Raw genomic sequence first — 25,166 nt, 5'->3', positions numbered from 1 at the left:
TTGGTTACGGACAGTGGGTGCCAGGAGGATTGCGGGGGGACGGGGGGGGCGGCAGGGATAAAGGGAGAAGACACGGGAGCGCAGTGTAGAGACCCAAACGTTTTCCCAGACGAACGCGCTGAGGGTCCTAGAGGAGCCGGAAGGGGCCGGGGCGGCTGTGGGAGGGTCTGAGAGGTGGGGGCGGGGAACTAGGGGTCTGCTTTCCTCCGTGCCCCCGCGCTCCCGCGGACTCGGCTGGTACTGATCCCCTGGCTTGGCCCCCTCCGGACGCGCACCAAGCTAGGTGCACCCAGCTGGCGCCCCTTGAGCCTCCAGCGCCCAGGAAGGGGGAAGGGGGAAGGGGTGGGTCGGGCACGAGCTGAGCAGGGAGAGGCTGGACTAACCGCCCAACTTCCTCCTTCAGCCCCTCCCTCCCGCGCTCGCGGGCGAGCTTCGACCGAACGGAGCTAGTGGAAGACCGCGGTGCCGCTGGGGGCGGAGGGGCCAGGGTTCGCAGCAGCCCACGTGACCCCATTTCCCACCCGGTTCCAGCCCCCAGGTCCGGAGGCGGGGGCCCGGCTACCGACTCCCGGGCCGGACTTCTCGGTGGGGCCGCCGCCCGCGAGTCCTATAGAGCCACCTGAGCCGGAGCCCGGAGAACGCAGTCGCTCCTCGCTGTCCGAGTCCCGCGCGCCGCGATGGGCCGGGGGAGCCGGCCGCCGCCGCCTCTGCTGCTGCTGATGCTACTGCTACTGCTGCCGCCGTCTCCGATTCGGGCTCTCGCCCCTCGGATCAGCCTGCCTCTGGGTGAGTGCTGGGGCGACCCCGCGGGGGACGCGGGCTGGGGTCTGGGGGAGGGGAGGCGGCCGGAGAGGTGCCTCGCGCGGAGGTTGTGGTGACAAAGGAGGGAGGGAGGGAGGGGGTCTGTCGGAGGCTTGGGGTCCATTAGGACCCCTCCTCCTTTCAGAACGCTCCTGGGAAGGAGGGAGAGGAGAGGGGAGCTGTGGGGCCGCGGGCCCCTTTCTTCCATTCTTTTTAATGGACAGGGAGGGGATCTCTCTCCCGCTCTGTCGCCCCGGCTCGCCCCTTGGTAGGGCGCCCTTTCGGCCGTGGCGCCCCCCCTCGTTCCCCACCCCCGGTGCTGGCTGCCCGCTGGTCCGCCTGCCCATCTGCTTGTCTTTGATGCTGACCAGAGCCAGCCGCGGTGCCCCCACCCCCGCCCCCGAGGGCGGCGCGGGGTGGAGGGGGCCTTGGTTGCCGTCCCATAAACACTGGGGTCTGGTATTACAGCAAGTCGCAGCAGGACTCGGGAACCGCGGCGGGGCGGGTGCCCCATTCTCCCTCCGCCTCTTCATCCTGGTGGGCCAGCGCAGCCCGCCCCCACCGAGCAGGCTTGGTGGGATCCCCCCAGGGCCTGGGAGCGACCATACTAGGGATGGGGGCAGCTCTGGGCTCCGCGACTTCCAGGCCCTGGGAAGGACTGCTTCTCAGAGTCACCCTGGAGTACCATCCTCATTGGCCACGTCCCTCGCCTGGTGCTCACGTCTGCTTCTCTGGCCCCCTCCCTTCCAGCCCTCCACTCTCCCCTCTCCTTACCAACCCCCCCGCCCCCCGCCCCTGCCACTTTCATCTCGTTGCTTTTCCAAGTCTTTGAAATCAGAGGGACCTGGATTCCAGTCCCATTTCTGCTACTGGGCAAGTGAGCCCCTTTTCCCTGTGCCCCAGTTTCCTCATCTGTAAAATGGGCACTGTCATAGGTATTTTGCAAGGCTATCTTAGAGATTTCATGAAACCAGGTGTATTACTAGGCAACATATATAGATGCCCAATAATGTTTCTCCAAGCCCTTTAACTTGTTGGTTGTCACACTGAATGAATTCATTTCATTTACAAAAGGAAGGAGTAGCAGAATCAGTACTTAAATTAAGTCAGGGCCACTAGGGAAAACCCTACCTGAAATATTGCAGGGTAATACTGAGAAGATGGCCTGGGTTCAAATCCTGCCTCAGCCACTAGGTAACCCTGTGACCTTGAGCAAGCTACTTAACCTCTCTGGGCCTTGATTTCCTCATCTATAAAATAGGGATAATGATGGCACCCACCGCAAAGTTGTGAAGGTTAAATCATTTTATGTTTGAAAAGTGCTTAGGGCAGGGCTTGATATGTAGAACCTGCTTAATAAGTGTTAACTATCATCATTGCTACGTGTTAAGCACAGGCTTCATTTTGGCATATCCTGCCCAGAGCTGGGGTTTGTTAGTTTGACCACAGCCCCTTGGGTGCTCCAGCTGGGTAAGTGAAGATAACAGGTGTATCCGGACCCAGGCCTGCTGCCTCGCTACTCTTTCTGTTGTGGCCACCACTCCCTTTGCCCTTAGACCCTCTCAGCTCTGCAAGAAGGCGAGGTGAGGGGGGAACAAAGGCTCTGATGGACTCTACTTCTGGCCCTGGGAAAGCTGGACTGGTTCACGGGGCCATGTCAACTGTAGCAGGTATTGTGTCCAACTCTGAAGCTGGCTGGGGACCACTCATAGTGTGAATGAAAGACAGAAGGGGGAACTGTGTGGAGGAACTGAGAGGACCTGCTTCCTGAGAGCAGCTAGAACACTTGGTCATGACTACCCACTGCCCTGAAACCTGGCCCACTTCCACGTATTCAGCACCATGGCCTGGCCGTAGTACAGGCTACTGTCACACACTAGCACCCCTTGCACAGGTCAGGTGGTGCTATGGTCTGATGTCTGTGTACCCACAAAATTCATATGTTAAAATCCTAACCCCCCAAAAGACTAAGACACTCAGGCTCACCTGTGAGAACCCACAGATGCACACATTTTGTTTATGGCACAGAGGTGCCCAGTTGAGGGGTGGAGGGCCTGAAATGCAGTTTATACTCTGCTTTCCAAGCTGTGGAGCCTAGAGAAAAAGACCTTCCGCTCTCTTCTTGAGGCTGGGACTACCCAGAGGGGACTTCTTTTTCTAGTTCCACCAAAGCCCTGGCATCGTTTAGCAGCACCCCAGCCCCTGAACTCGTGAGCATGTATCCACACTTTGCTGAGCTGCACTGCGCTGCACCCAGAGTGCTTGCCTCCCTGGCCTCCCTCCAGGACCTTGATCCCCGCTGCCCCCATCCCATCTACATGCAGGTCCTCCCAGCCGGCTGGGAGCCCCAGAGGGGGATCCCCGGTGACTGAGCAGGCACACCCTCTGAGCATGGCCTGAGGCGGTTTCCTGCCTCATCCCTGGGGGCTCATCAGATGTTCCTGGCAGTGTGCCCATACCGGGCAAGCCCATAGTGACCATGGGATGCTGGGCTTGAAGCCCCAGGCCTCTCCCTCACAGAACAGGGAGAGAGGCATGGAACGGAGAACACACCCCGCTTCCTGCCACCTGCCCTCCTGTACTGAATTCCCACCCAGACTCTCCAGGGGCCCGGATGCCTAGGGAGAATGGCCTGTGTCTGTGGTTTAAAACAAAATCCTTGGAAGTAGAGCATCCAGTTTGCATCTGAGGTCCTTCGTGTGGAACCCTCATTACTGTTGATCAGCAGCAGATTCCTGGGGCCATGAGGAGGGGGTGCCCCACTTGTGGTCTCACCCAGTGGACAGGAGTGGGAGGAGGACTGGGGGCTCCAGGGTCAGCTAGGCAAGCAGTGGCCTTAAGAGGAGGTTTCTTGTCTCTGTGAAAGGGACGCTTCAAAGAAGCGTGTGGAATTTTGGTTCTGTTGCATCGGAGACTGTGCAGTCAGGACAGAGGCCTTGCAGTGGTCAGGAGCAGGAGAGACGCGGAGTGGAAGCAGTGGGCCTGGGCATGCCGTGCCTTCCAGCCTGGCCGTGCGGGCGGAAACCAGACAGCCTGCTGCTGTGCTCATGATAGTCATGTCGGATCCCCTTATTTGGGCAATTAAAAGGAGTTACTAATTACCCCCTGCCCCAGAAGTGCCTGGCTGGAAGACTCTGTACACAGTGTTTCCAAACTAGACTGAATATAAATCCCTGGGCCTGCAAACCGCAGTCAACAAAACCCCATTGAGCAGAGAGAAGAGCGCATTGGCCTGAATCAGCTGCTTGTCCTCTGACCTGGAGCGGGCACCCAGGGTCATGGCTGCCCTGAGAAGCCCCATGCAAGCCACTTTCGAAGTCTTTTCCTGGCTGGTTACCGGCCTCCCTCCTTGATGTGGCCTCAGCTTGACATGAGCATTTGTCTTCAGCTCTGTCCCGTGGGCTGGCATCTTCATGGCCCTTCAGCACAGAGCTGTAACCGTGGTGCTAACAGACGGCTTACCGCACAACCTGGGGCAAGTGCCCACCTCCTCCAAGCCCATTTTCACGTTGGGAGTAATAGCAGGATCCATCTCTCAGGGTCCTGAGAGGATTACGTGAAATAATGTGTGTAAAGTGTTTGGCCTGGGTGCTACGTCCCCAGTAAAAGGTAGTGGCTACTCTTCTTTGTGGTGGCCCGCCTTGCTGGGTGAGGTTATTTGCATCAATTGGGTAGATGCTGGTGAGTGCTGGCTGTATACAGGCCCTCTGCTAGGTGCTAAGACCTTCTGGTCAGGGAATGAAGTGGTGCAGACCCCACCCCCTAACCTGGGGTAGGAGACCAAGCAAGTCGCCCGAGGGCTGACTGGAGGCCATCATCAGGGGTCCTGCTTAATTTAGTCCACTTTTCAGGTGCTCCTGGTTCAGCTCTTTCAAAGTCCTCCTCTGCCCCGAGAACCTCCTCTGCCTGGGGCTGGACCGCACCTCTGCCTCCTCCGTGTCCCTGGTTGCCTCCACTCTGCCCTCTTCATAACCCACATGTAGCTGGGTGTTGAAATGCCTGTGTGCCAGCCCAGCAAAGCTCTGAGCTTGCACAACTTTTGGGGCATAGCTGGATACACCTGCACGTTCCTCTCCTAGACAGGGGAGACAGAGAGGATGGCACGGGGCCTGGAGAAAAAGCTGGACTCAGGTCATGTCCGTCACGCCTTCCTTTGTCCCCTTTCTTAGGGCCTGTGGCCCCACTCCCCCATCCCTGGGTGCTCAGGATCGGAGGCCTCTGATGTGGTCCTCCGTGTGGGTCGAGGGGGAAGAGGAGTGAGAGTATGTGAGACTCTCATGGTCTGGGCTGGCCTGACCTCAGGAGCTCCTGCTGCTGCTTTTTCCTAGCCAGCACCCCCGCCCCTCCCCCTGCCTCTCCTCTTCCTCGCATTCTAACCTCCCTGTCCTGGCAGTGCTCCCCGGAGTCCAGGATGGAAAGTAGAGCCCTGTGCGGTCCCCCTGGTCACTCTTCAGCCACCCACCACTCTTGTGTGACCGTCTCCACTATGGGGCAGGAACCAGCCCTTAGGTGGCACAGCTGGCGTCCTTATGTTTGTGTTCCACCATCCAGCACCTAGAAGAAGGTAGAAGGTAAGGTAGCAGGTATAGGGCTACTGTGGGCACCAGGCTTTTAGTATATTATTTCCACTTACATGGTAGATGGAATTATCCCCATTTTACAGTTAAGGTAGCTGAGGTTCAGAGAAGAGAAGTATCTTGTCTACGTCACACAGTTCTGCCTTGCAAGCCTGCGACCTGACCTGTTCTCCATGGGACTTGTTTGGTCTGCACTCATGGGTCCATCTGAGAAGCCCATCCTGACAGCTTAGTGGAGTTCAGAGAGGTGGGGGGCCTGTGGTGAGGGGGTTTCAGTGGGGATAATAGACAGTAGACAGAAACCTCTCATTTTATCTTCAATTCTTTTTTAAATTTTATTTATTTATTTATTTTTGGCTGTGTTGGGCCTTCATTGCTGTGCGCAGGCTTTCTCTAGTTGTAGTGAGCGGGCACTACTCTTTCGTTGTGGTGCGCGGGTTTCTCATTGCGGTGGCTTCTCTTGTTGCAGAGCATGGGCTCTAGGGGTGCGGGCTTCAGTAGTTGTGGCACGTGGGCTTAGCAGTTGTGGCTCATGGGCTTAGTTGCTTTGCGGCATGTGGGATCTTCCCAGACCAGGGCTCAAACCCGTGTCCCCTGCATTGGCAGGTGGATTCCCAACCACTGCACCACCAGGGAAGCCCCGTATCTTTAATTCTAAAGAGGGGCCAAGTGAACTGACTTGCTGCCTCCCTCTTAGCCTCCCCTTGCCCATCCTCTGAGAGAGGTGTTAACTGGAAGAGGGAAGAAAACCACCCGGGAAGGAGCACCCAATGTGTGCTGGGTGCTGGCCGGGGGTATGGAGGTGCTATTGTTTCATCTCGTACAGATGAGGGACCCGAGGCTCTGAGAAGAGAACTCATATTGTCAGGGCCGTGCAGCTAGAAGTTTCGGGGCAAAGCCTTAGACCACAAGCTCTCTGCCTCAAGAATCACATTCTTTCCATGAGAACATCTGGCTCCTGCTTCACCTGTGAAATGTACAAAAGCAGTGAAATGACCCAGCTCAGCCTTTGAATAATTGATAGGTTATGTATTTCCATCTGGTAAAGAAATCTATTGAGGTCACTCCTTGGATGGGACAAGGGATCCAGCTAAGGCCCTGATGGCACAGCCATGGTCGGAAATAGGGCAGACCCGGCAGACTTGGCCAGGAGCGCGGTGCACCAGAGACTGGGGCAGACAGACGTTTGCAAACGGGGGAGCAACAGGCCAGAGCCAGCATGGAGATATATTTTGTTTGGCATCCAAGTGTTTTAGAAAATTTTTAATTAGTAACCAATATTTAAAACTCAGGAAATTTTCTATAAAAATCCAGGTTTCCAGTTCTTCTGAAGACCTGATAAGGCTTAGCCCTCATTGCACTGAGTAGCAATGGTCTGCGAGGAAGCAGCAGCTACCCCTTCAGAGGGGCTCCTGCCTGTAGGAGGCTCCACCCCCACCTGCCCTTGTCCCCTTCCCTGTACAAGTGGGCTTCCGAGGTGGTCAGGGGCTGGGGATTTACTCAGAGCAAGGATGAGGAGTGGGGGTGGGGTGGGCGGCATGGGTAGGACCAATCCTAATTGTTGGTGGCCCCCTAACCCTGGAAGCTTGGCATTTCCACATGCTGTGTTTATTTGGTCTTCCCAGCAACCCTGCGAGGGCTTCCTTCCAGAAATGGCAGGTATCTTGTCTAACTGGTCAGTGATAATACTCAGGACTCACACACAGACCTTGTGACTCTCCTGTCCGGTCCCTGTGGCCTCTCCCGTCTCCCTGCAGCACTTTCAGCTGTCACACTTCCATCTAGACCCTGGGATTCCGGGACTGAGCTCTGGGGAGGGGAAGGGCAGGGGCCATGCTTCTCAGACACCCTCTCGCGATCGTGAGGCTTCAGGACCTCTGGACTGCCCCCTTTGAATCTGGTGTCAGTCCCTGGACCAGAGCACCCTGAATTGGGACTTGGGACACTCTTAGTCATTCATTCAATCAACAAATGTTTATTGGACAACTCCTTGGAACTCCCCTGGCCAGGTGATACAAATATGGGCTGCAAATAATAAGACAGTTTTGATCCTCAAGGATCAAAACTTGGTGAGGGAGACAGGCATCTGAGGCCCATCACTGTCAAATAATGTGGCCAGTGCACTGCGAGAGGTGTGAGCAGGAAATGATGGGTGCACAGGGAAGGGGCTCTCGCCCAGCTGGGGATTCAGGAAGGCCTCCTGGAGGAGGTGATACCGAGCTGAGTCTCAAAGGATGAGTAGGAGTTAGTCAAAAGGAAGAGCATTCTGGGCAGGGAGACTGCCTGGGCAAAGACTGGCGAGGAGAAATAGGACCTTGAGTCAAAGTTCACTCCTTTAAAATGGGAGGGGGATGTGGCAAGGGCTGGCGAGTTAGGGGCTGGGACATAGGGACACGGGACCGTGACAGTCCCCAGAGAGCCCTCTGACCTCAGTGTAGCACCTGGGCTGGGGGCAGGGGCCAGATGGGAGGCTGCTGCAGTGGCTCGGGTGAGAGAGGGCAGTGGCCCGGTTCAGGCCCAAGGTAGCGGGGATGGTGAGGGGAATAGATTTGGACAGTATTGAGGAGGGAGTCTTGTCAGGTTTTGAGCATGGATTAGATGTCCGCGGTGAGGGAGAGGGAGATAGCAAGTGCGACTCACAGGTTTCCAGCCCGCTGAGCTGTGCCATCCAAAGATGCAAGCTCCCAAGCCGAGGAGTGGTCTGGAAGGGGGCAGTGGAGGCGGTGCCCGTGGAGGGCCTCCTGCATAGTGGGGTCTGGCATACTGGAGGACGACCTGCATACTGGAGGATGAAGAGATTTGGGGGTTGCCAGCATCCAGGACATTGAAGCGATGGGCATGGATGTGTGGCCCGAGGGCCAAGGGCCGACCCCAGTGAACAAGGACATTCAAGAGCGAGGCCTGGAGAGGCTGAAGGTGATTAATAATACAGACTCTGGAGCCGGTGACCCAGGTTCAAATCCCAGCTCCACTGCTCTTCCTAACTGGGTAACTGAGGGCAAGTCATTTCACGTGTGCCTCGGTTCTCTCGCCCGAAAAAAGCAGATGGTAATTCCTACCTGACAACCTGGCCAGAAGTACGTGCACCAGCCCAGTTAAAGTGCTGAGTAAGTGCTACAGCGCATCAGCTCCTGGAGGGATGGAGGCCTGGGGGGAGTGTGAAGGAGACGTCAGGCGACCCTTGAGACCAGTGTGGCAGACCCCCAGAGGAGAGGGGACCCCCGCCAGGCCGTGCCCCTCGGCGTCTGGGGCTTGGCGGCGAGGCGATGCCTGGGCCCTGGCGAGTATGGGCCTGGTTCAGGCCTGATCCCCAGGCAGGGAGTGAGTGGGAGGTAAGGGACGGAGATGGCGCTGGGTGGCTCTTCTCCTCAGGAGTTTGGCTGAGAAGGGAGGAGGGAGGCACACACATTTCTAGGATAGATATCGAGGGAAAATAAAATTCTTTGAGAGGCAGAGGTTGATGACACAGGATTCAGTTTCTGAGGAGATGGAGGATGGGAAGTTGAGGTTGTTTATGCCTGATGGCCCCAGTTTCCTTAGAAAAGGGGGGCCTCTGAGAGGAGGAAGATGGGGGTAGAGGCTTCAGGAGAGAGGGGATGGCCATCCCCGGGGCAGAGGGCCGGAGGAGTTGACCTTAGTCCTTGGTGGGCGGGTGGGGGTCAGGCTTCCAAGGTGATGGCGGCTCATGACAGGTCCTGGGTTAAGACTCTGTTGTCCAGATGGACACAAGGGGAGTGTCTGTGAGGGGTGGGGGCCACCGGGTGATTCTGGCAGGAGCACTTGGCCAGCTCACCTGGGGTGGTAGTAGCAGCCAGCTGGGAAGCGGGCTTTCCCGAGCGTGCGTGCCCCAGGAACACAGGACGTTTCTAGGCTGGGTTCCCTTGATTTCTTGCCTCTTTCTTGGTTACCTCAGTCCATGGGGAGCACTTGTGGCACACAGTCCCCTTCCCCTATCAAGAGTGACCCTTGCCTGGCTGGGGTCTCTACCCTGGCATTGGCCTGTTGACAGCGGTTTGGCGTGCCGCTTCCAGCCCGTCTGGCCGCCCTGCCCTGACACTGGGCGGTGGGGAAGGAGGACGCGCAAACAGGTCGGCGGCATCCAGGTGGATGGCTGCCTTGCCCTAGTTTGCTGCTGAGTCAGCGCTTCTGTCCTGGAGGTGGTGCTTCTGCTGGCGCAAGTGGGTCCAAGGGTCCTGTGTGACTCCCTGGGGAAGAGGTGCTCCAACAGAGCCTTGGGAGGCTCTCAGGGATTTGTCCAGGGCCCAGACCCCTCTCTGGGGACCTTGTGATTCAAGCCGAGGGGCAGCTAGCTGCCCACCATGCCCCACCCCCGTTCCCACTGGGGGCACCTTCCAGGCCCTGACTCCGCAGGGAAGCTGGTGTCTTCTGGCCTAGTCCTGCTGGGGCCTGTGGGCGGCGGGCTGTTAAGGCCAGGTCAGCGTCAGCTGGGGTGCCCCCGGAGCCACAGTGGAGGGAAAGGTGGGGCGGGGCTCTGAGTCACGGCCCTGCTGCAGCGCCTGGTTGGCAGGGTGGGGACTGCCCGGGGTGGGGATGGTGCTGAGCCCTATTTGCATCTCACCCCAGAAAGCTCCACGCTTCCGGCTGAGTCACAGGCCAGGGGAGAATCTCTAGATGAGGCTGGGGGCTGAGTTGTTCCCGCATCACTTCCTGCTGAGAGCCCAGGCCCTGAGGGTGTGGGAGTGGGGCTCTGCAGGTAGCTCTGACCCTCTCCGAGGGTGAGGGCGGGCGAGGCCCAGGGTGGAGAGGGCTCAAGGCCTTGAGGTGGGACAGCCCCAGGCCTGCCGCCATCCTGCCTTCTTGGAGCCCTGGAGAAGCCACTGGCTCAGGCCTGCCCAGGCTAGATGGGACGGCTTCATCCCACCTGGGAGAACTGGCCACGGCTTCAGGCAGCCCGGCTTTCTCTGCACTGGACTAGCCCTCTGGGTAGAGGGTGTGGAGGATGTCTGAGCAGCACAGGTAGCCCAGGAGACCGCACAAGACACTCTCTTTCCACACGGAGAGCAGGGTGGACACTAAGACTGACCCCGAGGTGGGCCAGCACTCACGGAGCTGAGTGCACAAACACCTCCTTTTAGTCGCCTCTGCAGATAGTACCCCAGAGCGAACACACAAGCATGGACAAGCCCTGTGGTAGGGTGTACACGCACACAAACACACACACGGGCAAGCTGAGGCAGGAACCCCACTCAGAACACCGCCGAGCAGGGACCACCTCTCACAAAGCATGGGCCCGTGACACCGGCCCGTGTCTGAGCTGTTGCTCTCTGCTTGGCCGTGAGCCCCTCATGTGACCAGACGCAGGCCTAGGTTAGAATGGCCCAGGACGAGTTTGTTAGCCATGAGGAACAGGGAGGCCCAGCTCTTCAAAGCAACCCTGTTTCTCTGGCAGCTCTCGCTGGGCTGGATTTTCCTGCAGGGCTTTTTGGTTTTGTTTTTGATCCACTCAAGTGTTGATCGTGTGCCAGATACTGTGCCAACACTGGGATAACGTGTGCGAAGTTGTTTTGAGTAAAGCTCCCAGTAAATGTGGGTTATTATGATGTATGTTATTATTTACATATATAATCTCATTTCTTTTTGTAACAATCCTATGAGGCGAGGTGGTATTATCCTCATTTTACAGATAAGGAAATTGAGGCTCCAAGATGTTAAGTGGCTTGTGCTGGTAGCAAATGGACAGTAAGTGACAGAGGCAGGATTTGAACCCAGGTCTCTGTGCTTCTAATCTCTGTTGCACTGAGACTCCCAGGTGGTAAGCCATCCCCACTGACCGGCCCTGGTGAAGTCCACAGGGCAAGAGGGATTGTGGAGGGCCAGGCCTTCAGGACGCCATGGCTTTGAGTCTGAGAGACTCGGGGCAGAGGGGTGAAGAGGCAGCATCCCCAGGATGGGAGTGCGTGGTGTGAGGGGCCCCTCGCCCGTTCCTCCCAGGCGTTTTCTGTCCCTTGGCCGTTTCATTGACTGGACTCCCAGTGTGACAGGAGGAGGTGTGGGGGCCTCTTGAGCAGCTGGCTTCTTCGGAGAGCTGGGCTGGACCAGGGCTGGGCAGCTGGCGCCCTGGCTGGCCCTCCAACCTGGCTGTGCTCTGTCTGCATGACCCTTGGCAAGTCTCCCCACCCCCCCAGGCCTGAGTGAGTCTGAGCTGCCACCTGGACTGAAGCTTATCTCTGACCTTTGGCATTTCTGTATCTGGACAGATTCCAAGAGCAGCCTCCTGCCCAGACTTACCGGACCCGCCTGGGTAGAAATGCCCCTCCTCTGTAGGCAGATAAGCATGGGCATATGTGAGCCAGCCAGCCTTGCTGTCAGGAGCCTGGAGGGCTGCAAAAGATGAGGAGGGACTGCGGTAGCCATTTGCCCTGGTCTAACTGACTCCTTGTGAGCCTGCTGGGGGTTTTATTTTCATTATCCCCATGATGCATATGAGAAAACTACAGTTCGGTGAGATGACGTCCACACTGCTCTACAAAGGACCTACCTACACGGTGCTTCTCAAAGTGTGCTCCTTGGGCCTCCAACTTCAGAATCCCCAGGGAGCTCATAAAATTGCATGTTCTCAGGCTCCATCCCAAGCCAGCAGCGTCAGAGTCTCCAGGGCAGGTCGTGGATCTAGAGTTTAGATCTTCCAGGTGCTTTTGCTGCATCTTGCAGTTTGCAGACCAGGAGTCCAGGGAGGAGACCTCCTGAGCCGGCCTTTGTGTACGTTGCTTAATGACTCTGAGCTTCAGTTTCTTCATTTGTAACCTGGAGATAGCAACAGTTCCTACCTCACAGGATCATCGTGGGCACCCAGGGAGTTAATATCTGCAACATGTTTACCCAACACCTTCCTGTGGTGGCCAACGGGAGGGGTCTCTTTTGGGGGGGGCGGTTCTTCCCGGACCAGAATGCAAAATGGTCAGGTTGCTCGTTCCAGGAGGCTGACCAGCTCATCAGCACAAAGTACAAGCAACGTAACTGGGCCCCAATTACGTGTTGGGAAACTTTCTGGTTGGGAAAAGTAGGGGGTTAGTGCTGGAAACTTTCCTTGGGCCTCCCAGTATATAGAGTGCTGATAGGAAGTGGTGAGGAGTTGGGAATTTGAGGCTAAAGACCTGGAGTCTAGTGTGATTCTGGACTTAAGTGTTCAAAGAGAGGCCTTAACTTCTCCAGACCACAGCTGCCCTATGTGGTTTCAGTAACAGAGTTCAGGTTCCGGACATTAGGCTGGACTTTGCCCTGTGAACTCCCAGTGCAGTCCCTGTTTCGGCTCTGGTTCTAGAGTGACAAGCCACCTAGCTTCAGGTTCCCTGTAGGTTCCTGCACTGGTACCTTGTGATACTACCCTCCCTCATCAGGAAGGGAACAGCCTTGGAAACTCCGTCATTCCTGTTTGCTGGTGGGATGTCCCAGTATATGTGCTAGGAAGTCCTACCGAAGGGCTTCCTTCACCATTAACAACCAGGTAAAAAGCTTGGCTTCTCCAGAAAGGCTGGTATGTGTTCTTCCTCTTGAATAATGAGGACAAGGTAACCTGATTTCCATTTTCTCTTTGACCACTGGGAGGCTCAGCACTAAATGTGGAGCCCATCTCTGGTAGCTGTGTGAGGACCTTATGACCTGCTTATGTGAAATCTGTCCTTCGTTTCTGGATTAGATGTTTTCTTCAGATGTGGTTTTTCCTCCACTCCTGATTTTAGTGTTTATATTTTACTACCTTCTTTTCTTTGTGTTTCCTTGCCCTTTGTGGAACCAGGCTGGGGGTATGTAAAAACACTCACCATGTAAACACACAGGAAGCTGTCTTCTCAGCTGCTTTGTTGGCATGTTGCATTTTTTGCTTCCTCAGCTTCGTGAAGCTGTTTGTCTGCGTGGTTGCAATCCACTGGTCAGTTAGGAGATGCCTGGGGTTGGGTAGGGTGGCTGCTTTTTGCTTGTTTTTCTTTTCTTATCAGCTGCTTTGAATTTTTAAAATAATTTCTCTCCAAATCCATTAGTCACTGAAAGCACAGATAGTATCGTGGTGGATAGATGTGTGTGTTTATTTTTGTCTTCTTCTTCCTTTTCTTCTAATTTATTTCTTTAGCATTGCACAAGTATAACCTGTAGAATCCAAAAATGATAACAAGTGCAAAGCGAAAAAAAAATTACCTATAATTCCACCAGGGAAACCACTTTCCAGCATTTTGTGATTCACCCTTCTGGATTTTTCTCTATGTTTATATTTTTCCCACAAACAAATAGACTCTAACTATGCATACTCTTTTATAACCTTCATTTTCATTTAATGAAAGATACTTGAAATTTATATCAAAGATAGATGCACATAATTTTTTTTTTTAAGCACAGAAGGACTTACTGTGAAAAGCAGTAACTGCCTCAGTCTTCCCCAGCCCCAGGCCTGGGTAAAAGGGGCAATTTTAATCATTTAGACTTCTTGTTATACAGTGGTTTCCTCCACTTAAGTAAAATGCTTATCCCACGATTTCTTGGCTTATCTGATTTACTGACTTGCTGCTGAGAAAAATAAAGCTTTCCATCAGTTCCATCACCCTTCCCCACTTCCTTCAAACATTTTCTGCCACTGTATTTGGTTACCTTTGCAATTTAAAATAAGATACTTAAGGACTTCCCTGGTGGTCCAGTGGTTGAGACTCCCATCTTCCACTGCAGGGGGCGCAGGTTCGATCCCTGGTCAGGGAACTAAGATCCCACATGCGGCGGGCGGGGGTGGTGGTGGTGGAAAAATAAAATAAAATAATACACTTAAGCCTCAGTGTCTTGTTCCACTAACCACGGACAGTCTCTTGTGGCCCTCATTGCTCTCAGAGGAAGATATGGAGACTCGACTTTTTCCTTGACTCCCCTGGCCCCCAGCATCACAATGCCTGTCTGTTGTACATTCAATGTAACATTTACATTCTGTTTAATAACCATAAATCTTCCATGAGTGATTGCGAGGCAGTATAGTTGAAGACCAGTGCCCCATGTTTGCATTCCTCTGTAAATCAGCCCACAGGAGTGGGCTGTACTTACAAGTCCTTCTCTTTGGGTCTAACGCCACTCAAAGGAGAATGTTAAATATACTTTCCTTTCTTATATTCCGTCAGGTGCTCAAAATCCATCACTTCATATTTTAGTTCGCTTCATATTTTGACCATGCTTTTTTACATAACTCTGTTTGCTTGTTGGTCTGGAGTTTCTAATACAATAGCATTTTACCAGCTGCGTAGTATTCCAGCAAAGGAAGTATTTGGGTTTATTTTCACCCAGTCCCCTGTGGTTGGACATTTAGGTTGTTTCAATTTTTCATTAACGTGAATGGTGCTATAATTGATGTTCTTTTACGTTCATCATTGTGCCTTTGTCTCGTACATAATGTTTGAGGGTTCGGGAATGCTGCTCCCCTTAAATCCGATCGCCTTGTCCCCAGCCCCATGCCACCCACTGCTTTGCTGATCTACCTTCAATCAGATCGGCGCATTCTAGAGGTTGGTATGGGGGGGGGGGCCCCAGGTAATGTCCATCGATCGTCCTCTCTCCAGGCTCTGAAAAGCGGTCACTGCTCAGATTTGAAGTGGATCACATCTCCAACTATACAGCCCTCCTGCTGAGCAGGGATGGCAGGACTCTATACGTGGGTGCTCGAGAGGCCCTCTTTGCACTCAACAGCAGCGTCAGCTTCCTGCCAGGCGGGGGGTACCAGGAGGTGAGATGATGCCCGGGGATGGCTAGCCTGGGTGGAGGATGCCAGTGGGTAAGATGGAACTTCTGGGTCCGAGGATGATGCAAACGGGAAAGGGGGAAGGAAAAGAGGGGCATATCCTTCGTTCCCGCTTGCACACTTACCTTCCCCTTTGTAATTCCCCAGCTGCTGTGGAGCGCAGACGCAGAGAGGAAACAGCAGTGCAGCTTCAAGGGCAAGGACCCACAGGTGAGCTAGCACCTGGAGGTGACCTGGGCTGAAGGAGGGACGGAGGGTGGTAGATCTGGGCCCGGGATGGAGGCAGGAGGTGGGAGCAGATGCAGCAAGCTGTGGTAGAAAGGGCATAGGCTTCTGAGATGGCCAGACCTGGGTTTGAGTCTCAGCCTTACACTTACTGTGTCTGTGACATTGGACAAGTAAGTAGATTTGCCTCTCTGAGCCTTGGTAAAATGGGGATAATGATGCCTGTCTCACTGGACTTACCGTGAGGATTCAATGAGCTAATAGGTATAAGGCACCTGGCACATAATAAGTGCCAAATAAACATCAGCTTCCAGCATGAGCAGTGATTGGGTGGGGGTGGGAGTCTGTCCTTCTGAGGGTGGTGCCTAATGTAGCAGGTCTGACATAATCCTGGCTTGGTTTTGGCCAGACCACTGGGTAGGAGCCAGGCCAGCCTGGGGTTCTCTGGGAGGACTCCCCACCATTCCCAGAGGCCTTCCTGGTCCTGAGTGCAGCAGATGGCAGTTAAGGTGAAGGCAGAAGAGCACCGGACTTGGGGTCAACACACAGGTTCAAGTCCAGACCACCCCTGATTTCTTTTATTCAGCAGAAATGTATTAAGCAGTTGCTCTGTGCCCAGGTGCTTTTAGACACTGGTTATTATATCATTGTGAAAAAGAAGGTCAGGTTTAAGAGGTGGTCAGGTTACACTTCATTTAAAAAGTGATATTTGAGCCGAGGTTACTTGGCTCAAATGAGGTGAGGGAGTTGACATGGGGGAGGAACAGGACTGTAGATTTCACTCTGAGTGAGGTATGTGGGGAACCACTGGCTGGCTGAGCAGGGCAGTGACATGGTCTGGCGTGCGTTTGCAAAAGGTCACTCTGGCCGCGGCGGTGGCGAGCGGCCTCGTTGGGGCGAGGACAGAGGGAGGGAGACCAGTGAGGGGCAAGAGGCGATGGTGCCTGGACCAGGGTTGGACCAATAAAGGGAGTGAGGAACGGTCGGATCCCGGAAGTATTTTGAAGATGGGGCCACCAGGATTTCCTGATGGAAGAACCGGGGTGGCGGGTATCAGAGAGTCGAAGCTGGCCATGAGGCTCGGGGCCTGAGGAGCTGAGAAGGCGGAGTAGCCGTCAGTGCAAGGGGGCAGGTCCCGGAGGAGAGAGTTTTGTGGGGAACAATCAGAAGCTCAGTAGACACACTGTTAGAGCTGTTAGACACGCTCGCGGAGGCGATCCGCAAGTCTGGGGCCCAGGATTCAGGGCTGCGTGTTTCCTCCTGCTCTGGGCGTAGCTGCCTCACCAGGTGGGGCCGAGACAGCTCAAAAGGGAGGGATTCTGTGCCTTCACCCCAAACTGAAGAGAAGTTTCCCAGTCACGGAACTACGTGAGGCCCAAGGTCCCCTCCTGTGCACACGCTCCGTGGTCCTCCATCTGCTTTGCCCCACGAGGCTCCTGGAGTCTCTCGTTTACTCCAGGATTTGAGTACTGGGGAGCAGAGGCCTCACCCCCAGGGCTGGCCTTGCGTCCCGTGGGGAGGGCTCGGCGGTGCCCCCTGGTGGCTTGCTTGGGCCTGACATCTTCCTCCCTCCTCCAGCGGGACTGTCAAAACTACATCAAGATCCTCCTGCCACTCAACAGCAGCCACCTGTTCACCTGTGGCACCGCGGCCTTCAGCCCCGTGTGCACCTACGTTGTGAGTGCCCCTCCTCACCCCGGGCTTGCCTGTGGCTGGCCTGGGAACTGCCTGTCTTTGTGCCCCAGGGAGCTGGTCTCTAGCACTGACCCCTGCTAAAGGGCAGGGCCCAGGGGGAGGCTTCTTGACAGCAGTGGGCCCCCGAGAGCCCTGAGGCCCAACCCCAGCCCTGATGGCCAGGTTGCCCTGCAGGGGGCGGCGGGGGGTGGGATTCCCCAGGCACAAAAATGCTGGCTGACCCACAGTCACGCCCTCTTGCTTCCTCCAGCTCTTTCCCCTGCTCTCACTCAGTTCCCGCCAGGGCACCTTGTCCACCCTCCTCAACACACGCATACCCTTTACGCACACCTTCGTAAAGGGTGGCATTTTGAGGCTTTGGAGCAACCAGCTTTGGAGTCAGACATACCTGAGTTTAAATCGTCGCTGCCCTTTCCTGGCTCACATTGCGTTTCTAAGCCTCCTCTCCTCTCTGTTATGTGGGGCAACAGTGCCCACCACGTCAGGTCCTGGTGAGACGGTGCTGGGACTGTGCCCGGGGTGCCCGTCAGACCCCTCCCTTCTCTCCAGCACACCTCCCTGTTCTCCCGCCGAGCCCGCTCACTCCCTGGCGTGCCCCTGAGCTCTCCCATCTGCTCCCCTGCAGAACATGGAGAACTTTACCCTGGCACAGGACGTGGTGGGGAACATCCTCCTGGAAGATGGCAAGGGCCGTTGTCCCTTTGACCCCAATTTCAAGTCCACGGCCCTGGTGGTGGGTGAGTGTTGGGGGTCAGGGGGGCAGGATGGGCTCATTGAGGCTCCATGTGAGGGCGGGCAGGGGAGCAGGGTGGGCCCCAGGTCTGAGCTGGTGGGTCCATGCCACACCGATTCCCAGCGGGTGTGGCGACCCTGGGCTGCCCTCGGGTTGGCTTTTCTTAGTTCCTACTCCCTCCTCTGTCCTCCTCAAATAAGAAGGGCAGCACTCGTGTCACTCCGGGCCTTGAGCGGGAAGGGGCTGTGCTGAGGGCTCATTCCCATGGGCATGTCCTCTTGGCAGATGGCGAGCTGTACACTGGAACAGTCAGCAGCTTCCAGGGGAATGACCCAGCCATCTCACGGAGCCAAAGCCTCCGCCCCACCAAGACTGAGAGCTCCCTCAACTGGCTACAAGGTGAAGTCCTCTCGCCCCACCCAGTGGGCTGTCACGGGGCCTCAGGGAGGGGGCCCTGTCCACCCAGCAGGGCCTGAGAACAGAGTCTCGCCTGTCTGGGATCCCTGGGCTGACTCTGTGCTCCCCACTGGCCCCCACAGACCCAGCGTTTGTGGCCTCAGCCTACATTCCCGAGAGCCTGGGCAGCCTGCAAGGGGACGATGACAAGATCTACTTCTTCTTCAGCGAGACTGGTCAGGAGTTTGAGTTCTTTGAGAACACCATCGTGTCCCGCATTGCCCGTGTCTGCAAGGTGAGCAGGCCGGGCCATCCCAGAGACCCCGAAGGCTCCTCGGGTATAGAACCAGAAGGCCCCGCACCTGTGGCCTTCTCCTGTCCTCCAGGAGGAACGGCTTGGCTACTGGCTTTTCTCTCTCTCCTTTTCAGTTAAAATGTCTCTGTTTTTCCTTATTTATTTTAAAAAACATGAAAATGTAGAAAAGTACACACGAAAATCACTTACAAGATAAGAGGCACCGTGGTATCGTGATTAAGAGCAAAGACTCTAGAGCCAGGCTGCCTGGGTTCAAACCCTGCAGGCCGTGTGATCTTGGGCAGTTTCCTTACTGAGAAATCAGTTCGTTTCTGGAAATCATAACAAAACTCCCTCAGGGTTGTTAACGATCTGTGTAGGGCTTTTAGAGATGTGGTGAGCAACCACTTGTTGTCGACTATTGGTGTTATAATCCCACCATCCTACCACAAGAAGTTAGAGTGTTCCTTGCTATTTTTTTTTTTTTGGCACGTGTGTAAATACATACATATTTATATTATTTAACACCATGTACAAACAAGAGTTACACTGTAATGTGATTCTTTAGCTCCCCTTTTTGCTCAGTGGTGAATCGTGACATCTTTCCACGTTTGTAGATAGACTCCCCTTCGTCCTTTTCCCTGGTGTCCCACAGTAAGGAAAGCGCTGTCATTTACTTAGCTAGCCTCCCGGTGAGGGGACCTGACGGCTGCCACCTCAAGTCTTCTTGATGTGAAATGGACTCAGGCCTGGCTTTGGTCTGTCTGGCTCTTCCTGGCGTCTGTCTCAGCCACCGTTGGGGAGGGGGCAGCGAGGAGCACCAAGTGTCCCACCCCTGCTCGTGCCTAAGCCCTGGCCCTCTCTCCCTCTCCCAGGGTGATGAGGGGGGCGAGCGGGTCCTGCAGCAGCGCTGGACATCCTTCCTGAAGGCCCAGCTGCTGTGCTTGCGGCCTGACGATGGCTTCCCGTTCAACGTACTGCAAGACGTCTTCACGCTGAGCCCCAGCCCCCAGGAATGGGGTGACACCCTCTTCTACGGGGTCTTCACATCCCAGTGGTAGGACCCCCAGGACCTAGCTGGGAACTGGGTTGGGGGGATGAGTTGGGGCCGGGATTGGGCCCCGCTGGCCTCATCGTGAGCCCCAGGGCTGCTGGGCTAATCTGGCCACTTCCTTGGTAGGCACAGGGGGACCACAGAAGGCTCTGCCATCTGTGTCTTCACCATGAAGGACGTGCAGAGGGCCTTCAATGGCCTCTACAAGGAGGTGAACCGCGAGACGCAGCAGTGGTACACCGTGACCCACCTGGTGCCTTCGCCCCGGCCCGGCGCGGTGAGTGCTGCCCCTGTGCTGGGAGGATGGGTCCCCAACTGTGCTGGGATCACTTGCTTTCTCTGAGTTTGTTTTCTCACCTTGAAAGTGGGGACGAAGCCCAGGCCTGCTTGTCTTTCTGAGTTAGATGTGACCATGAATGTCGGGGTGGCTTCAAACCTGCTTTAGGCCAGGCAGGGGTGTCCCCCATCAGGACACTGACTGCACGTGCCTCTCCCCAGCTCTGCCATGAGCTCCTTATTTATTTATTGAGTGACAGGCCATGGGGAAATAGTCCTTTCTTCTTTCCTTCCAGCCTCATGGGCTCCCCACAAAGCAGACCTTGAGACAAGGATGTGAGTGCCAGCAGTTTTTAGGGGAGGTAATCCCAGGAAGAAGCAGGAGGGGACAGGATTGTGGGAGGAGGGGGCGGAGCTAAGAAAGTGTGTGTCACTGAGCTGCTACTGCTGTGGGCACCTGGAGCTCGTTCCCTGGGGCCCTGGGAGGCTGCGTGGAGCACATCTCAGCATTGTCCCACTGGGGTGTTTGTCACCAACTCCTGTGCAGTTGAGGGTCACTCCAGGGTATTAATTCCTGGGGCTTTTACAGAGAATGACCTGGGGCAGAGAGAATCAGGAAGTGCCCCTGGCAATATGGGAAACTAATTGCAGGCACCCTCATGCCCCTATACTAGGAAGCCTTGGTCAGCCAGGGCGTCCTGAGAGAGCACTGCCAAAAGGATGCTACAGGAGCAGGAAGTGTGGTCATGCTTCTTGAGGCTTGCGGAAGGGGGTGGGGGAAGGGTGGGCAGGAAGGAGAGATGGTTGGTGGGCAGAGAGGGGGAGACCCTGGCAGCTGGGGCCCTTGGGCGCCCCACACCCTGGGCTTTGCCCTTAGGCCTGTAGATCAGTGTGCTGGCTTCGCAGAACTGGAGTGCTGTGCTGTGGCTTCCAAGGGCGGGGCAGGTACCCCTGCTGTTCACTGGGGAGATAGGGCCGGCAGTCCCAGTGGGATTTGCAGGACCCACATCCTGCTTGCTGCCCTGAGTGCCACTCGCCTCAAGCCACCGCCTTCTCCTTCAGTGCATCACCAACAGCACCCGGGAAAGGAAGATCAGCTCGTCCCTGCAGCTCCCCGACCGTGTGCTGAACTTCCTCAAGGACCACTTCCTGATGGATGGGCAGGTCCGCAGCCGCCTGTTACTCCTGCAGCCCCAGGCCCGCTACCAGCGTGTGGCTGTCCACCGCGTCCCTGGCCTGCAGCGCACCTACGACGTCCTCTTCCTAGGCACTAGTGAGTGCCCACAGCAGTGCAGGCTCAGAGTCAACAGGGCTAGCTTTTGGGACATGGGCCTCAGGCTCTGCGCAGGGCCTGAGTGCTGTCCATGTTGCAGGTGACGGCTGGCTGCACAAGGCGGTGAGCGTGGGCCCCGGGGTGCATATCATCGAGGAGCTCCAGATCTTCTCATCAGGACAGCCCGTGCAGAACCTGCTCCTGGATGCCGACAGGGTGAGCAGAGGAGGAGTCCGGGCAGCGTGCTTGGGGTGCCCGACTCCTGCCCCAGCCAGATGGAGAGATCCAGGCTTCTGGAATAAGCTCTCAGAATGTGGGGGCCCGGGAGCATGAGAGGAGGCCCCCTGTCGGTGGCTTTTGTGTGCACTCCAGCCGGGTGCAGCTCTGGGTGGTGGCCCTGGCTGCCTGTGCCTGCTTCTCATCCCCCGTGCCTGTGCAGGGACTGCTGTATGGTGCCTCACACTCGGGTGTGGTCCAGGTGCCCGTGGCCAACTGCAGCCTGTACCAGAGCTGCGGGGACTGCCTCCTGGCCCGGGACCCCTACTGCGCTTGGAGCGGCTCCAGCTGCAAGCACGTCAGCCTTTACCGGCCTGCGATGGCCTCCAGGTGAGAGCTCCTGAAGGCCCCACCCACTTTTCCAACCCTGTGCACTAGGCCTCCGAGTGCCTTCCCTAGGCCCTCTGTGGAATCACCACACAGCCTCATTTGTGTCCACTGTCTGGGAATAATTATTAATCAGCTCCCCTTCTGACTCTCATCAAGTGTTGTTCAAACGATAAATTATGTTTGCCTTACCCATCTGTAAAGCAGAGACAAGATTTGGTAAAGTATGAAATATTAGAGCTATGAAAAGCTTTGCAGGAGAATGTCGATTGGCATGTGAATGTAGTTAAGGAACAAAAAAATAAGGGCTACATAACAGTCCCATTAAGGGAATTCCCTGGCGGTCCAGCAGTTAGGACTCTGCGCTTCCACTGCAGTGGTCACAGGTTCGATCCCTGATTGGGGAACTCAGGTCCTGCAAGTGGTGCGGCCAAAAACCAACCAACCCATTAAAAACTGTTTTCAAAATCACTTATTTAGATTTAAAATTTTCATATAGAAAAAAATAGAGATAAATAAAATTAAAACTACCCTAATCCTACCACCTAGAGAGACTTACAGTGAGATTTTAATATATATCCCCCCAGATTTTTCTACATATGTGTAAAATAAACAAAAATACACATATTTTAAGTAAATATGGGATCTGTCCTATTTGTAGTGTACATACTTCACTCAAGGGGATACCTGGTTCCAGTTTTATATTTCAAAACACCATGTATGCGTATACATATGTACACCTGAAGGCACACTCAAAAAAAATGCTGCCTGCCATTCTCGCTGGATGGTTGATTGTGACTTTTATAATGTTTTTAGCCTTTGTGCTTTTTTTCCAGTTTTCTAAAAACAAATCAATGCATGTGCATTGCTTTAAAAGAGACAGGTATATACATACAGATAGAGCTGTCCTTCCAGACTTTTTCTAAGAGCTCAACTCAACTGCTTTTGTAATTCAGGGAAGTATTACAGTACCTTTTTTTTTTTTTTTAAATATTTATTTACTTGGCTGCACCGGGTCTCAGTTGCAGTACACAGGATCTTTCGTTGCGGCACAGGGGCTTTTCTCTAGTTGTGGCACACAGGCTCTAGAGCACGTGGGCTTAGTTGCCGCGCGGCTGTGGAATCTTAGTTCCCCGACAGGGATCGAACTCACATCCCCTGTGTTGGAAAGTGGATTCTTTACCACTGGCCCACCAGGGAAGTCCCTACAGTAACTTTTAACTGAAGTAAATACTGTGTAGACAGAGGAGATGCCGGCACAAACCCTGCGGGGTGGGGAATCCACCCAGGGAAGCCGCCTGCCTTTCACCCCCGCTTTGGGCCTGGTGGTCCCTGAGCCCTTCCCCAGGCCCACATCTGCAGGGCTGCGTGAGGGCATGTGCTGCACGGAGGGTGGGCAGATGCGATCTTGTGGGGGTTCCTGGCCCATCCCAGACTCTTCTTTGGTCCTCAGCCCATGGATCCAGGACATCGAGGGGGCCAATGCCAGGGAACTCTGCAACACTTCCTCGTCCAAGGCCCGGAGTTTTGTACCAAGAGGTAAGGTGCCCCATCAGGGTGGAGGAGATGTGGGGGGTCTAGAAGGTTAGAAGGCTTCTGCAGCCACTGCAGAAGGCTGCCTAGAAGGCTCCTGCAGCCACTGCTGTGTGTTAATGCCTTTCCTCACTTCCTCACCCCTTTGGCCCTGCAAGCAGGACCCTGGAAAGTGAGACCCCCAGTCCCCGAAGTCCCCAGAGTTGTTGTTACAGCAGGAGGACCATAGCGCAGAGGGAGGTGGGTGAGCCTGGGGCTACCGTGGACATCAGCCCCCCTTTACCCGGGACTGTGCCTCCTTTGCCTGCAGGTGAGAAGCATTGTGAGCCAGTCCAGTTCCAGCCCCACACAGTGAACACCTTGGCCTGCCCCCTCCTCTCCAACTTGGCAACCCGGCTCTGGCTGCACAACGGGGTCCCCATTAATGCCTCGGCCTCCTGCCGCGTGCTGTCCACCGGGGACCTGCTGCTGGTGGGCAGGCAGCAGGAGCTGGGGGAGTTCCAGTGCTGGTCACTGGAGGAGGGCTTCCGGCAGCTGGAGGCCAGCTACTGCCCAAAGGTGGTGGAGGACGCAGTGGCAGACCGAGCAGACCAGAGTGGCAGCGTGCCCGTCATCATCAGCACGTCTCGGGTGAGCGCGCCGGCCGGGGGCAGGGCCAGCTGGGGTGCAGAGAAGTCCTACTGGACCGAGTTCCTAGTGATGTGCGCGCTGTTCGTGTTCGCCATGGTGCTCTTCATTTTATTCTTCCTCTACCGGCACCGGGGTGGCATGAAAGTCTTCCTGAAGCAGGGGGAGTGTGCCAGCGTACACCCCAAGATGCACCCAGTGGTACTGCCACCTGAGACCCGGCCGCTCAATGGCGTGGGCCCCCCTAATACCCCACTCGACCACCGAGGCTACCAGGCTCTGTCGGACAGCTCCCCAGGGCCCCGGGTCTTCACAGAGTCAGAGAAGAGGCCGCTCAGTATCCAGGACAGCTTCGTGGAGGTGTCCCCGGTGTGTCCCCGGCCCCGGGTCCGCCTGGGCTCTGAAATCCGGGACTCTGTGGTGTGAGAGCAAACTTCGAGAGGCAGCCTCCCTCTAGGGGCCAGGAGTGCTCAGAGAGGGTCGGCTGGACCCCTGCTCCTCGTGGAACACAGCCGCGGTGCCCAGCCCTCGGGAGCGATGGAGCCAGCTTGCCTGGTGTCAAGCAACAAGGCCCCTCCAGCCCAGATGGCCACAGCCCCACAGGGCCTGGCTGAAGATCGGGGCCTGCCCGGCTGGGCAGAACAGCGCTCCTTATGAAACTGAGCCCTTTGTTTCAAAGCAGCTGAAAATGTGAAACGAGAAAACAGTGAGAGAGCACAGAATGCCACGCACACGGCGGCCCAGTCTCCAGACTGGGAGGGCTCATCCACAGTGGCTGTTGGAGACAGAGTTGGACATGCCACACCAACTGGCCTCTTCCACCTTCCGCCTTATCCCACTGCCACAGGCTGCCCCTTCTCACGGCAGAGCCAGGGGCCAGCTCGGGCTCCAGTGGGTCCAGCCTCGCCAGCTGGCCAAGTTGTTGCAGCCATCATCCTGTCACCTCAGGGACCGGAGGGCCACACTGGCACCAGAGCCCTCACGACGCCCTGGGCTCAGACCCACCTCCTGGACCTTTCCGGCCTGTATCAGGCTGCGGCCACATGAGACAGAGGGCAGCGTGAGCCCAGGAGAGAGTATATGACAATGTACACCTTCCCTCGGAATTCCAGGAAGACTGTTGCCTGCCTTCCTCCATCCCAGCCTGCAAACCTGTGTCCCTTTTCCCCACACCTGCCCTGGCCTCCTCTTCAAAACCAGTCCCCAGTTCACCCCTACACCTTGCAGCCTCCACTCTAAGGGATGTTGATACTGCCCAGCACAGGGGCCCTGAGTTTATGTGGGTTTTGTATTCTTTTTAATAAAATGCACTTTACTTTTTTTTTTTAATAAAATCTAAAGAATTGAAATTGAA

At 55.7% G+C, this 25,166-nt stretch overlaps 1 protein-coding gene across 1 annotated transcript; it reads left to right on the top strand.

The window, feature by feature from the left end:
- The first annotated feature begins 409 nt into the window (after positions 1 to 409).
- SEMA4B (semaphorin 4B) lies at positions 410 to 25,166 on the top strand. The gene is made up of 14 exons (XM_004278383.4): positions 410 to 786; positions 14,924 to 15,087; positions 15,250 to 15,312; positions 16,906 to 17,004; positions 17,648 to 17,759; positions 18,041 to 18,154; positions 18,295 to 18,446; positions 19,322 to 19,503; positions 19,627 to 19,777; positions 20,839 to 21,049; positions 21,150 to 21,265; positions 21,489 to 21,655; positions 23,106 to 23,191; positions 23,496 to 25,166. The coding sequence occupies exons 1-14, from the start codon at positions 678 to 680 to the stop codon at positions 24,236 to 24,238; spliced, it is 2,469 nt and encodes an 822-aa protein (XP_004278431.1). The 5' UTR covers positions 410 to 677; the 3' UTR covers positions 24,239 to 25,166.

This window comes from Orcinus orca, chromosome 2 (assembly GCF_937001465.1).
Source record: "Orcinus orca chromosome 2, mOrcOrc1.1, whole genome shotgun sequence".
NCBI classification, from domain to species: Eukaryota; Metazoa; Chordata; class Mammalia; order Artiodactyla; family Delphinidae; genus Orcinus; species Orcinus orca.
The sequence above is the reverse complement of the archived record's forward strand: the minus strand, read 5'-3'. Positions and strand labels throughout refer to the sequence as shown.